Consider the following 16,122-nt stretch of genomic DNA (forward strand, 5'->3'; position numbering starts at 1 on the left):
AATGTTACTACAGGTGATGGTGCATTTAGGCATCAATGGCTCCTGATACTCTTGAACTAGATGGGACTTCTGGCTTTAAAAAAATGAACTTACAACCTTTGTTTTAAGGCAAGACAATAGACAACTGGTATTGTCACTAGACCATTAATCTGGAAACTTGGCTAACAATCTGGGTTCTAATTCCACCGTGGCAGAATGTGGAATTTGAAATCAATTTTTAACAAGTTTAGAATTAAGAATCTACTGCTGACCATGAAACCATTGTCAAAAAACCCATCTGGTTCATAAATGTCCTTTAGGGAAGGTTTAGAAAAGAAACAAAAATCAGCCCAGACTCCAAATCAAAATGGTTGACTCTCAATTGCCCTTTAATACATCTGAATGGCTTGTAAGGTCATTTCAATTCCACAAGCTGTCAAAGAAATGAAACCAGATGGATCACTTGACACTGACCTAGTCATTGGAAAAGACAACAGCAGAAACAGCACTGTTGACATTTTGGAGCTCTCCTTACTAAATTTGGGGGCTAAGTGCCAAATTTGCAAGAGCTGTCTCACAGACTAATCAAGCAACAACCTGGCAGTGTTATATTCATAGTTTCATACCTTGCAATGTCCCAGACATCATTGTCACCATCCCTGGATATGTCCTGTCCCACTGGCAGGATAGACCTGGTCAAGCTAGAGGCAATGGTACAGAATCCACTATTGGAGGTTGCTCTGGGAGTGCTCAACATGGACTCCATACTCCATGAAGTCTCACAGCTTCAGGTTAAACATGGGCAAGGAAACCTCCCACTGATTACCATCCTCCCTCAGCTGATGAATGAGTGCTCCTCCATGTTGAACACTTGGAGAGGTACAGAGGGTGGCAAGGACTTGGCGTGGGAGATTTCATTGTCCACAGCCAATAGTGGCTTAGCAGCAGTACTACTGATTGAGTGGGTCAGGTCCTAAAGGATATAACTGCTAGACTGAGTCTTCAGCAGATGGTGAGGAAGCCAAGACAAAAACACACTTGACCTCATTCTTGCCAATCTGCCAGCTGCAGATACCAATACTGTCATGAACAAATGCAAGAGTAATCACCCCAGGGTTCTTACGTAAACTGGCATATACCCCACTCAACCATTACCATTAAATCAGGGATCAACCCTGGTTCATGTACAGCACAGGAGAACATACCAGGAGCAACAAACATACCTGAGAAGTTTGTTAACCTAGTGAAGCTACTAAAACAAAAATACTTGCACGCCAAACAGTATAAGTAGCAAGGGATAGAGCTAAAGCAATCCCACAACTAATGGATCAGATCTAAGCACCACGGTCATGAATGTTGGAGGACGTGTCACAGAGCGTGGAAACAGACACTTCCATTCAAGTGACCATAATCCCAAATTAAACTAATCACACTTGCCTACACTTGGTCCATATCCCTTCAAACATTTCCTATTCATTTACTTATCCAAATATCTTTTAAACATTATAACTGTAGCCACACCCTCTGAAGTTCATTCCACACACTAAGCACCTGATGTAAAAAATTGTCTATTTCTTAAATCTCTCCCCTCTCACATTACAAATATACTCCCAGTCTTGAAATTCCCCCACCAGAGGGAAAAGATACCCGTTATTCACCTTGTCTATACCCCACATGATTTTATCAACTTTCAGACCACCCCTCAACCTCGTATACTCCAATGAAAAAGCCTATTCAACCTCTCCCTATAGCTCGTGTATAAGTCCTGCTAAGACTGGCTTTCCCAAAGTGCAGCACCTCACATTTATCCAAATTAAACTCCATCTGCCACTTCTCAGCCCATTGGCCCATCTGATCAAGATCCCGTTGTAATCGGAGGTAACCCTCTTCTCTGTCCACTACACCTTCAATTCCAGTGTCATCAGCAAACTTACTAACCATACCTCTTATGCTCACATCCAAATAATTTATATAAATTACAAAAGTAGTGGACCCAGCCCCAATCCTGTGGCATTCCACTGGTCACAGGCCTCCAGTCTGAAAAACAACCCTCCACCATCATCCTCTGTCTTCTACCTTTGAGCCAGTTCTGTATCCAAATGGCTAGTTCTCCATGTGTATTTCATGAGATTTAATCTTGCTCACCAGTCTCCCATGGGGAACCTTGTCAAAATGTCTTATTAAAGTCCATATAGATCACATCTACCTCCCTGCCCTCATCAATCCTCTTCGTTGTTTCTTCAAAAAAACTCAATCAAGTTTGTGAGACATGATTTCTCCTGCATAAAGCCATGTTGACTATCCCTAATCACTCCTTGCCTTTGCAAATACATGTACATCCTGTCCCTCAGGATTCCCTTCAACAACTTGCCCATTACCAACATCAGGCTCACTGGTCTATAGTTCCTTGGCTTGTTCTTACCACCTTCCTTAAACAGTGGCACCACGTTATCCAACCTCCAGTCTTCCAGCACCTCACCTGTGACTATCGATGATATAAACATCTCAGAGGCCCAGCAATCACTTCCCTAGCTTCCCAGAGTTCTAGGGTCCACCTAATCAGGTCCTGGGGACATAGTGGGGGGTTGGACCTTTGTAACCAATGTGTCTACACAAAGAGTCCAAGAAAGCTTGTTGTGGATGACCACTCCCAGGAGCTTGACACTCTCCACTTATTCCACCTCTGAGCTATTCATGTGTAACCAAAAGTCAATAGAAAGGAACCTTGATTATCTGAGTCTCTAATTATCTGAAGGGGATCTCAAGGTCCCAATAGAAACATTGCGTCAAAGAGCGGTTTCAACTTTGATTAACAAAAAAAAAAACAAGGTCGGCTCACTGAAGTGCTGCCGAGAATCGTCCTGGGCAGTCCAGGCACCGTCTCCAAATGACTGGCCTCCTGCCCTCTCTCCATACCCCCTGCAATTTCCCTGGAGTTCTATATTGGGGTATATCCTAAACCCCTCTTCCCCAGGGAATCTCTAACATTGCCCTGTACAGGGCAGAGTTGGAACTTGTCAAAAAGTTGTGCATGTGCTATTTGGAGAATTATCCCTCAAAGGCAGCAGCAGACTTACTGTTAGTGTAGTGTACAGTGTGGCTGCCCAGGGTGGGGGGCGGTTGGACGGGGCAGGGTGGGATCTCAGGCGTAGTGTGCTGCTGCTACCACCTAGTCTCCTGAACAGGGAGCAGACTTCACAGAAAACTTGAGCCCCAGAGGGAATCAATTAGCCAAATAATCAATTATCTGAAAGAAATCGTACCGGCCCACCTTGTTCAGATAATCGATGTTCCTCTGTAATGTGTTTCTTGTTTTGCTGGTATTGGAGAGCTAGGTTGTTCTCAGTGCACCATTTTTCCAGGTCTTCCACCTCTCGTCTGTAGTCTGTTTCGTCACCATCTGAGATTTGACTGACTACAGTGGTGTCAGAGAAACTTGTAAATGGCATTAGACTGATATTTGGTGATGCAGTCATGGGTATACAGTGAGTACTGTAGGGGGCTAAGTATGCACTGCTAGGGGGCTCCAGTGTTGAGTGTTAGTGACAATGAAATATTGTCCCCAATCTTCAGAGGCCTGTAGGTCAAGAAATTGAGGATCCAGTTGCAGAGTGTGGGGCTTAGTCAGAAATCATTAAAGTTCAGTAATCAGTGTCAAAGGGGATAATAGTGTTGAAGGCTGAACTGTAGTCAATGAGTAGGATTATTGCGTAGCTGTTCTTGATGTCAAGATGTTCTAGGGAGGAGTGAAGGGCTAGTGATATGGCATCTGACGTGGATCAGTTGGTCCAATAGTCAAATCTGAGTGGGTCAAGAGCAGTAGGGAGGCTGGAGTTGATTAATGCTATGACCAGCCTTTCAAAGCACTTCATGTCCACCGAAGTTAGGACCACTGGATAGTAATCGTTGAGACATGTTCATCAGCCTCCTTAGGTACAGGGATGATGTTAGCCCCCTTGAAACAGACAGGGACAGTGGCCCGCTTCTTGGAGAGTTTGAAGATGTCAGATGTCAGAGAAGACCTCTGCCAGTTGATCTGTGTATGCTGAGGTGCATGGCCTGATACTCTGTCTGGTCCCATCGCTTTCCTTGGATTCACATGAAGGGAATCAAATTTGGATTCAAGCAATCCTAGCAAAACTGAAATCAACAGGTAAGAGGGGGCAAACTCTACTGGTTAGATTCATACCTGGCATGTAAGAAGATGGTCACGGTTTGAGGCCAGTCATTTCAGCTCCAGGACATCTCTGCAGAAGTTCCTCTATGTAGTATTTTGGACCCAACCATCTTCAGCTGCTTCAATGACCCCTCCATCATAAAAGGTCAGAAGTGGGGTTGTTCACCAATGATTGCACCACGTTCAGGACTATTCATAGCTCCTCAGATCCTAAAGCAGTCTCATGATCAAATGCAACAAGATCTGTACAATATCCAGGCTTAGGCTGGCAAGCAACAAATGCCAGGCTATGACTATAAAAAAAAAGTGTAATAATTGCCCTTAACATTCACCCTCCTGGGGATTAAAATTTTCCAGACACAACTGGATTCACCATGAACAGTGGCTGCAAGAGCAGGTCAGAGACTAAGAATACTACACCTAAGTAATACCTCCTGACTCCCTGAAGCCTGTCAATCATCTCAAAGACATAAGTTGGGCATTTGATGGAGTACTCCCTACTTGCCCTGATGGGTGCAGGTCCAACAACACAAGCATCTTGAAATCATCCAGGGCAAAGCAACCTGCTTGATTGGCAATACATCCACAAGCCTCCACCAACTCTCAGTATGTACCATCTACACGATGCAGAAATTCAAAGCTCTTTAGACAGCACCTTCCAAATTTGGGACCACAGGGAAGGGCAGCAGATGCAGGTGGTGATGTTCTCATGCAAGTTCCCCTCCATGCCACTCACCATCCTGACTTGGAAATATACCACTATTCCTTCATGGTCACTGGGTCAAAATCCTGGAATTCCCTCCCTAATGGCATTGTGGATCAACCTGCAGCAGCTCACTACCACCTTCTCAAGCACAACTAGGGATGTACAATAAAATGCTGTCCAACTAGTGATGTCCACATCTCAATCAATTTAATAAAGTTCATCTGCAGTGTCATCTAAACCTAGCAATGTGCTTGTGCACAGCAGAACCGCTTGTCTTTGAAAATGAATAATAATCTTGACATTAGAGACCATTTACATTTGAAAAGGGCAGATGCTGCCTGAACTGCTGTGCTCTTCCAGCACCACTAATCTAGAGTCTGGTTTCCAGCATCTACAGTCATTGTTTCTGGTGGTAAAAACAGTCAAACACTCCAACCACTGTTAGGTCCTTCAAAAATACCACAGCTGGATCAGGAGCATGAAAGAAAGCACTTCTGCCCTACTTTCATTGACAGTTAATGAAAATCACCACCACCATGTCATAAACAATATCAAATTATTACTTGCAGACATGGGGTAAACCGTCCTGCCTAATTTAAGCAGGAACACAAAAGATTTATCCTTTCATAATCTGAAAATTTGAGGCCAAGAACTATTTAAAGTAAAAAAAATCTTGAAGTATAACAATAATTAACTATTTACCACTCCTTCCTCTTATCTTTTACCTTCCCCTTATCACACAACACTAGTCCAATAAGACTCCCAATCAAGATTTACAACAAAAAAAACTTATGTCAAAACCAGGCAGCTTTCAGTATTCCTGTCCATTTTTTCTTTGAGATTCTGCTTCACAGGTTACTGTTTGATAGAGAGCTATTTTTCAGACAGTCTTTATATGCTGGTAGCTAGGCAGTTCTCCTCCCAACTGTTTAATTTTCCCTGGCTTATACCCCCAAAGCATCAGATTGTAGGTCACTGCTTTTAAAGATTGTCAATATACTAAATTCAAACTGGATTGGAGTTTGATATTTTTCAGGGTATAATTTAAACTAATTGGACTAATTTGAATCTGTTTTGTCACTTCCAGACAACCAGCTACCCCAGTAGCTGGAGCACATTATATTGTATCTTATGGAGAACATTTGGTGCTGTAACTGCTAGCTTTTAACTTTTAAAAAAAAAGTACTGTACACCTACATCTCCCTAACAATATGGTCAGATGCATCACACAAGCCAGTAAAATACTGAACTCCGAAGCAAAGAACTGCAGTTGCTGCAAATCGGAAACAAAAATTGCTGAAAAAACGCTGCAGGTCTGGCAGCATCTGTGGGAAGCTGAATTAATGAATTGGGTCCAGTAACACTTCAGAACCCTTTCCTTTTAGAAAATACTGAAACAAGTTACTGTCAATGGTTGGAAGGTCTGTTAGGTCAATGATCCCAATCAGTGGAGAGTATGGGCCAGAGAATCAGTGGTGTAATGTTGTAGACTTATGATCAACGTTCCCATTAGATGATGCGCCATGAAGAGGATTGGTAGTTATTCACTGTACTTATTGAAAATAAAAAGTTAGGAAAGTTACTTTTGAAAACAGTACTTGTGGATTTTTACTGACATAGAACAAAACAAAGCCCTTCTCAGGAATTACACATCAGCCACCAAAAATGAAAAACAAACTTCCTGTTCATTAGAAGATGAAAAACATCTCAATGCGAGAACAATTTCCTGTAAAGCTGAAGTGAGATTGGGAGAATCAATAGGGATGTGAATATCGCAGTGATTAAGAATCATATCTTTCCAAAAGGGAATAAACTATGGGAGTCACTTTGTGCCGTGACAAGAAAAGCAGATAACTACAAAACCTTTTGGAAATAGTTTTCAAAATAAGTTCCAAGACAGAACAGAGTTTATAAAAGGCAAGCATGAATCTGGTTTATTTTTCAAACAAAACAATTATCTCAAGCAGAGATTCCTTCAACAGTGTACAACTGATTCTTCATCTTTAGAAGAATACTGGAACAAGAAAGAGTCATTGATTGGCATTCTTCAGCAACATTTACAAGAACAAATTGTAAAATAAATGTAATCAATAATTAAGATGCATTTAGGAATGCAACTTACACAAAGCAATTATATTTACTTCTCAATTTTTGCTCAAACAGTTTCCATTAACTGAAGTATTCGGGTTCCGTGAAGTTTGGGAGTTATTTGATCAGGTGTTAATTAATTTCATATTTTACTTTGAAAAATTCTCCCATTATTTAAATGCAAATATACTCTTTACATCATAGTCACTTCAAAACCTGTTAACTGAAAATCATTTCAAATTCTCTAACAAGCTTCCTGGTTGTTATAGACTGTGGCTCATACAACAGTAAACAGTTTGCAGTTCATTTTTTAAAATAAAAAAAACATCAGTCCAGGTTTATAGTATTGCAGAATTCCAGCTATATAGAAGATACAAATACCATTTATTTTCAATGATAAATAATATTTGCAATTGCAAAAGCTTTTGCCCCCTTAGTCTTCACCCAGACCAACTCCAATATTTTGCAAAAAGCATGGCAAGTATTGGTTTTGATATAAATGTGCATTTTTATGGTGCTGTCAGCAAACATGACTAATTGTATGAATATTGTGCTGCTACAGTCTATGCAACCCATTCCTTTCTGTTGCAAAGCATTTCATGGACATTGAGGCAGTGAAAAAAGTGTTCTATTAAAAGTTTTAATAGATTTTATTCAACTAACACTTGGTATGTTATAATCCAGTCATCTGAAAGTCTGACTGTTGCTCTCATCTGTGTGACTGTCGTCACATTCAGTCCTTCATAAGATGTTGATTGTATTAGGGTAGAGTTTTCAAACATAAAAAGTCAAATAAAATTATTAGTTGTAACAATATTTCCTTGTTACAATAATACAGGCTCTGCAATCACATTGCATTAGACAGTTAACAGTCATTATACTTTATCAATGTGTAACACATTACCTTTGCCTAAAGGGAGATTTTCAGGCAAGTAATGTAAATGCTATGTATCATATTCTCTCTGTTAATTGGAGCAATAGAAAAGTCTGCCATTGATAATATTGCCTGTGGCTAAAAAGCAATTAAACTCATGCTGGACAGAATATTCTTCCCCCAGTGTTTTTCCTGGAAAATTCAGATAGTTTGACAGGATGAATCCACAACATCACAAGAATGAATCAGAGTCAGAATCTTGACTAAATCAGCAATATTCTGACTGAGTCCAACTATGTTACTGTTCAATTCTGCAAACCCACATTGGATAGATCTGTTCATCTGTCCCATTCCAGACTGCACGACGCACTTGAGCTCTTGCATTTCAGTTTGTGTCACAGATAACCCAGAAACAGCTGAAAGTTTTTCAGGTTCTTCCCGAATAGTGGATGGCAGGATTTCCAGACTATTCTGTAACATAACCCGGGGGACCTCTAGGCTGGATTCCAGTGTCCCTTTCAAATCTATTAAATTGTGAGTTGAATCAAATCCCTCTTTCTGCACATGTGTGAAGCTAGTTGTGAACGATTGATCCACTTGAGAGACAGTGACATGAGGTAATAGGCTCCTCGAAGGACTTTGCACACCTTCTTCTATATCTGTAGTGTCAGAGGCAGGTTGTTCTGTCACATGGAGGGCAGAGTCTGTGCATTCTTCTTCTTGATCTTCAGACTTCACTGACATTTCCAGTTCCACCAGCTGTGCTGATCCTTCTGGGAATGCAGGGGTTCTGGCCACATCCACATTCTCTAAAGGGAAGTCAGAAGGAGAATGTGGTGTACCACTCAGTCCTGCTGATCAGAAAAAAAAAAATGCATTAATATAATTTGAAGCAATTTGTTTTTCCACCTTGCCATATTGAACTCACCTTTACTTAAATGATGGTTGCCTAGGCAATACATAAACTGATCACTCATTTTTGTCAGTATTACTATTTAATAGAATTCAAAATTAGACTGGTTATATTATTTAAGAAAACCAATTCTATAAAAACAGTAAAAGCAACAGAAAGTTACATGTGAAGGTTTTACAACTGGTAAACTTAATGTTTCCAGAATGTGGAAGTTTGGTTCAGTTCATATTTTGCACTGCAGTGGGTTTTGTTTGCAATTGGTTCAGGACATTTTCAAAATTAAGCTTTTTTGTGCTTATAGATCTCAAAACAGTTTGTACATTTTACAGACTTGTGTTCTCCGAAATCTTCAGAGGGATCCTAAATAAAATGCTCATTACCCAGTACTGGGTTGGCACAGGAACATAAAAGCAAATCAGAACAAAGAGCTCCAACATTATACCCTCAGGTGTCTCTGAGGTAGTGTGTATTTAATTTTTTTAAAAAGTGAGCCATGTCAGCAAACATCTGATGCAAATAAACTATTTACCCAAAGCAGCAGTTTTGCTTCTGCTCAGTGTGTAAAAAAAGTAGACCTCCAATTTGTAATATCCCTTTTATTGAGAACCACCTGTCTGGTTGATCTCAATCCTAGGATATAATATTCCTACGAATATTACAGTATGGAATTAGGTTTGAGTAGTAGTTCATGGAAATCAAGAACATTCAAGAGTTCTGATTTCTCAAAGACTTTCCTAGATGGGAAAGATTTAGCTTCAAACAGTTGGACATCAAATCCTTAACATGGGATCATGTAAGCAAGGCAGGATGCACAACTGAGGTTACAATGGAGTTTCAGGTAAAACAAACTCTGGTTATGAACTTGGTTCCATGTCTATCAAAAGCAAATGCTTTAAAAATCTGAACACATTGGTTACTTGGAGAGTTTGTTTTTGCATTTTAACTATCACCTCTGCTGAAGGCATCAATTCCTTATAGAATTATGGTTCTGCAATTTAAATCACTAATGCATTTCACCCAGTTAGAAAAGTGTGATATTGACTTCACTGGGCCATTAATTCCTGAAAGGCCTGATGAAGACTAAATTGAGTTCAACTAAGACTGACTTTTATATTTCCAGAAGGATTGGTGGTTTATAAGCAGGAACCCTCATGCCTTCCCTATTCTCTTCTTGGATGAATTGTTGCACTACTTTGATTCTAGCCAAACCTCAGCTAACTCATCTATTCACTGATGAAATTCAGTTTTCAATGGTTACCAGAGATTTCTCAGAACAGTGTGGTCGTTTCCAAACAATATATTAGCATCTCTACAGAATGGAGAATGTTGAATCAAATCCTTTTCTCCTACTGCCATCTACAGATGAAAAACAAGATTTCAACTCCTTCATGGAACCAAATTTGCAACAAGAATGTTCTGCAATCCTAACTGAATGATTAAGAGAGAAAGTGAGGGCTGCAGATGCTGGAGATCAGAGCTGAAAATGTGTTGCTGGAAAAGCGCAGGTCAGGCAGCATCCAAGGAACAGGAGAATCAACATTTCGGGCATAAGCCCTTCTTCAGGAGCTTCTTCGGGCTCATGCCCGAAACGTCGATTCTCCTGTTCCTTGGATGCTGCCTGACCTGCTGCGCTTTTCCAGCAACACATTTTCAGTAACTGAATGATTACACAATCTAATCATCTGACATGAGTCGGATATAACGTAATGAAATAAGGTGCAATGTGAAAGTTTTTAAAGCTATATTTCTCACTAGTACTCCAAGTTAGTCTTTTGGTTTCACATTTATGTTTCATTTCTCTCACTGGTGGTGCTCACTTGAGGGTAATCAAGATTTCTTTCCAAACAAACATTCTTCACGTACCAAAAGGAGTCAGTCAGTCACCTCAGCCTGACCAGGTTCTTTGTTGTAATTTCACTGCCTTGAGAGATCTTCGGGCATTTTATATCCAATTCAGAAAAAAAAATCTACTAAAAATTTTTTTTGTTCCTTCCTCACTAACTGGAAACAAACATTTTTGCATTATTTCACAATAATTCAATTTGGTCTATACAGTGTAAAATAATATCCCAGGAATATCTCTAAATCAGGAAGTGAATAAAATGCTCACTACTTCCTGGTGGTTGCAAACAGTTGCCAACCCCAGCTCCAAGTCCTAGATGGACACCTAAACACCTCTTCAATGTAACTATTGAATCGGCTTCTCTCATCTCCACTGCTAGCACTACTATGCTCCCAGTTTTAAAATACCTTTCCTTGAACATCTCCTTTAAAAACATTTACCCTCAAGTATTTGACATTTCCCTCCTGGCGGGGGGGGGGTGGAGAAAGACTTCAACCATCCACCTTACCCACGCCCCTCAATTTTATCATGTCACATCTCAATCGGAGGCGAGAGTGAAAACAATCCAGCTTGTCTAATCTCTCCGAATACCTAATACATTCCAATTGAAGCAACATTCTGGTAAGCCTCTTTGGTACACTCTTCAACACCTTCCTATAGTGTGGTGACTAGAACTCCAAATGTGGCCTAACTACAAGTGTTATATAGCTGAAACAGTTTTGCCAACTTTTATACTCAAAGCCCTGACTGATGACCACAAGCATGCCATATACCTTCTTTACCACCTTGTGTTGCCACTTTGAATGCTGCAGTCTTGCACCACAAGATCCCTCTGTACATTAAATGTGCCCAAGGATGCTGCCATTTACTGTATACGTTCCTGTTGCATTTGACCTTCCAAGATGCACTTCGTCCTGGTGTTACACCTCAGGAGGTAAATCAAGCTCCACTATACCTTTTGTGACAGCTCTGAGAAAAAAAAAAATGTTCAAAATTCCCCAATTTGACTGTCTTTTAGATTTGAGTTATCAGAAAACAGACCAAGTTTCTTAAGAAGAACAGCTATTTATTGCAAATAAATTCTAGCTACATGTAAATGATTATGAATTGTTGACAAATAACACCACTTGTTAAAACTCATCACCTGTCTGTCTGTCGGGAGAGTTTCATCAGGAGATATGGTCAAGGGGGAATAAGGACCTTTTTCGATATGCTTTCCTTTATTGGTCAGAGTAATGAGTACAGGAGTTGAAGGTCATGTTGCGACTGTATAGGACATTGGTTAGACCTCTGTTGGAATATTGCGTGCAATTCTGGTCTCCTTCCTATCGGAAAGATGTTGTGAAACTTGAAAGGGTTCAGAAAAGATTTACAAGGATGTTGCCAGGGTTGGAGGATCTGAGCTACAGGGAGAGGCTGAACAGACTGGGGCTGTTTTTCCTGGAGCATCGGAGGCTGAGGGGTGACCTTATAGAGGTTTACAAAATTATGAGGGGCATGGATAGGGTAAATAGATTAAGTCTTTTCCCTGGGGTCGGGGAGTCCAGAACTAGAGGGTATAGGTTTAGGGTGAGAGGGGAAAGATATAAAAGAGACCCAATGGGCAACTTTTTCCACGCAGAGGGTGGTACACATATGGAATGAGCTGCCAGAGGAAGCGGTGGAGGCTGGTACAATTGCAACATTTAAGCAGCATTGGATGGGTATATGAATAGGAAGGGTTTGGAGGGATATGGGCCAGGTGCTGGCAGATGGGACTGGATTGGGTTGGGATATCTGGTCAGCATGGACGGGTTGGACCGAAGGGTCTGTTTCCATGCTGTACATCTCTATGACTATGACTCTATTTGGCTTGTTAGGCCTCAATTCTTCTTAAAAATCTTCCCTCTAGGTATTTTGACTTGCTTGCAGGAGGTACAGAATAACTGATTAAACGGTTTGTCAGACTTCAGGGTGAAAAAATAGCTTACTGCATCTGATGGGAAATAAATTGGCTTTTAGGCTTTAGCTGTATTTTTTCTGAATTATTATTCAGCATTATTCAAAAGCCATCATTCCTCAAAAAAGACATGCACAAGCTGTTGAACTGCCAGGGACCGAATAATTGCTGGCAGAGAGAAAGCCTGGTCATTGGTCCATGGAATAGTGACCAGTTGTCAATCAACTACTTGTTCCTGTCCAAATCTCTGTACACTCCCTGGTTCTAGCTCCCCTACAAGCAAACCACCCCTCTACTGCTTGAAAAGAAACAGCACAAAAAAAAAGTACTGGCACTGACTGTAAGTCAGTCTTTCATCATCCTTTGTTTTAAAACAGTCCTTTTCCCCATTTTAGCCCACAAAGAGTATTTACACGCCTGTCTTTAAAATGAAATGCCAGTTCAAAACTTAATTTCACCAAAATACGACATACATCACACAACTTGCAGTCCTTCATCCTTCCTCACCCATTATAGTATTTCTTAAAACTAACTTGCTCCAATAATTTTAGGCTGGAGACAATGCATCTGCAATTACATAAAGTAGAAAGGGTAAGCCATTCAGCCCTTCAAGCCTGCTGACATTCAGTGTGCTCATGGCTGATTATCCAACCCAGTAAACCCCACTTTCCACACCCATCCCCAAATACTCTTGATCCTTTTAGTACCAAGAAATATATCCAACGGCTTTTTAAACATTCAATGTTCTGGTCTCAACTACTTTGTAGCAGAGAATGCCACAGGCTCTCTCTCGATGAAATTATTCCTCACCTCAGTCCTAAATGGCTTCCCCCAATCCTCAAAATTTGAACCATGGTTCTAAACTCTCTGGTCATCAGGAATATCCTTCCTATATTTACCTTGTTTAGTTAAAAGTTTAAAAGATTCAATGAGATCACCAATCCAGTCTCTTCTGCATCAATCCTGCCATCCCAGCAATCACTCTGGGAAACCTTCATTACACTCCCTCCAGAGCAAGAACATACCTAATCAGATAAGGAGACCAAAGCTGCACACAATACTCCATTAGTCACAAAGCCTTGTACAATTGTAAGAGTTTCCTGCTCCTCTACTCAATTCCATTTGCTCCAAAGGCCAACATACCATTTGCCTTCTTACCACCTCCTGTACCTGTACTTTCAGCAGCTGGTGTACAGGGAGTCTCACTGCACCCCTCCCCTTTCCCAAAATATTGTTATTCAGATAATCTGCCTTTTTGTTGTTGCAACAAAAAGTGGACAACCTCATTTATACACACTATGCTTCATCTGCTATGCATTTACCCACTCAATTTGTCAAATCACATTGAAGCATCTCTGCATTCTCTCAATTCATCCTCCCACCCAGCTTTGTCATCTGCAAATATAGATATTACATTTGGTTCTCACATAATTCAATATACACTGGTGAACAGCTGGGATCCATACATTAATTTCTGCACTACCCACCAATTGGCAAAAGACCTGATCATTCCAACTGTTTGATTCTTGTCAACCAGCCAGTTCCCCATCCATGACTGTACACAACCCTGTAATCCCACGTGCTTTTATTTTGCATGCTATTCTCTCAGTGGGACAATATCAAAAGCCTTCCCAAAGTCCAAGTAAACTATGTCCACTCATTCCTCCCTTATCAACTCTAGTGGTTACATCTAAAAGCTTAGTAGGTTGGTCAAGATTGATTTCCCTTTCATAAATCCTTACTAACTGTCTGATTCAGCTATTATTTTCCAAGTGCTCTGCTATTTAAATCTTTTATAATGGATTCTAGTATTTTCCCCTGCTACTGATGTCAGGCTAGCCAGCCTACAATCCTTTTTCCAAAAAAAAAAGAAAAATGGGGGTTACAATAACTACCCTCTAGTCTACAGAAACTGTTCTAGACTACAGACCACCAATACATCTACTATTCATAGGGCCACTTTAAATACTCTGGAATGTAGATTTTTAGGCCACGGGGATTTCTCAGCCATTAATTTCCCGAACAGCCTTTTCCTACCAATACTGATATCCTTCAGGTCCTCCCTTTCACTTGGACCTGGCTATTGCCACATTTCTGGGACGGTGTCTTCCTTGGTAAAGACAGAACCAAAGTGTGCTTAATTGATCTGCCATCCTTGTTCCCCATTGTAACTCCCCCCTGCTTCGGACTTAAATGGACCTACATTTGGTTTCACTAATCCTTTTCTCATCATATACATCTAGAAAATTTTAGTATCAGCATATAGGCAAGCTTGTGGAGAACACTTTTACTCAAATCCTTTTTGTTCTCCTTTGCTGGAATTAAAACTGCTTCCCATCCTCAGGTCTGCTGGGTCTTTTTTGGCCAATTTGTTTGGCCCTTCTTTGGATATAGTACAGTCCTTTATTTCCCTTGTTAGCCATGACTGGGCCACCATTTCCATTTATTACATTTCTAAAAAAGAAAATAATCTACACATTAAATGGTTGAAATAAAAAAAAAGACTCCACCTGAACAGCTTTACATTTCAAATTTTTCAGTGAAAGAAAGTGGATTATGATCAATATAAAATTAGTGTTGGTTACCATGTTGGACCTAGACTTCAAAGTGTTAAAGAGCCAATGATCCTATATCTTTTACTGCAACAGTACTTTGTTTCAGTTTAGTTTTAGAAAAAAGATTCTCTACGTTCCTGACTGCATCTACACACACACAAACATGAATCGTCATTTTGAAAGTTTGGGGGAAGAGAAAATAAGTCATGACAGCCAACACTGATTAAATTAATTGGGTTGCTTCCAGCTTCAAGGGCTCACTAATATTCAGCTGGCCATACCATAGAGTCATAGTTCTTAAAGAAACAAATACCAGCTATAATGCTGAAATTATGTTTACAGACGTTTAAGCAATCACATTCTTAAAACTCTCAGGACTTCTCATTTAGTTTTAGGAATAGGGAATTCTGTTTGTGCCTTCACGGTCTATGGTAACGCTTATCCATGTCCTACTATATGCCCTCGGTAAGTTATTCTAGCAGAGCCTTTGAATTTAAGGCAAAGGTTGATACTTTCTTTGATAAGCAACAGGATGAATTGTGAACAGAGGTAGGCAGGAATGTGAAATAATCAGATGAATGGTGGAACAGTGCAGGTTTATTTTAAAATCATTATTTCACAACAGATTTTAAGTCCATCTTCTAATCCATTACCCCTGCTCTAATTGTACTTTTATTTTCCATATTCACACCCTCTTTCCTAGATGCATCATTGCACTGAAAATATTTTATTAAATCTCACTCTTGCTATGGATTTTGTTTTCCATAAAATCAGTGGTATTCATCGAAACAATGATAGGATTACTTATAGCAGAGAAATATTGAACTCTCATCTTACTTTGTGTTCCGCAATAACATTTCTAGTTTTCATTTGGTCAGTTATGAGATAACCATACTTACCTACATCTATTGAGCTCTCACAGTGGTAATAACCAGAGGGTTGCTTTTCCTTGTGCATGGAGCAGAGATCAATGCGTTGAAACACTTCTGTGCCAAAGACAGCCCCCTCATATTCCTTGTAGAGTTCTGGGCAGATTTTTCTAAAACCC

The 16,122-nt window shown here is 40.2% G+C and overlaps 1 protein-coding gene across 7 annotated transcripts in view; it reads right to left on the reverse strand.

Moving 5' to 3' along the window:
* Positions 1–6,645: 6,645 nt before the first annotated feature.
* The window catches only part of LOC122549363 (A-kinase anchor protein 7-like), a 44,345-nt gene continuing 34,868 nt past the window's right edge, over positions 6,646–16,122 (reverse strand). For 3 of the 7 annotated variants that reach the window (XM_043689056.1, XM_043689058.1, XM_043689060.1), the window contains exons 8-9: positions 15,974–16,121; positions 6,647–8,678 (exon numbers count right to left, since the gene is read on the reverse strand). In XM_043689056.1, the coding sequence (XP_043544991.1) occupies positions 8,026–8,678; positions 15,974–16,121 (801 nt within the window). In that variant the 3' untranslated portion in view covers positions 6,647–8,025. Of the gene's footprint in view, positions 8,679–15,973; position 16,122 lie in introns of all 7 variants that reach the window. The other 4 variants (XM_043689061.1, XM_043689059.1, XM_043689062.1 and 1 more) reach the window with 3 other exon arrangements.

Source organism: Chiloscyllium plagiosum, chromosome 4 (assembly GCF_004010195.1).
Source record: "Chiloscyllium plagiosum isolate BGI_BamShark_2017 chromosome 4, ASM401019v2, whole genome shotgun sequence".
In the NCBI taxonomy this organism is placed as follows: Eukaryota; Metazoa; Chordata; class Chondrichthyes; order Orectolobiformes; family Hemiscylliidae; genus Chiloscyllium; species Chiloscyllium plagiosum.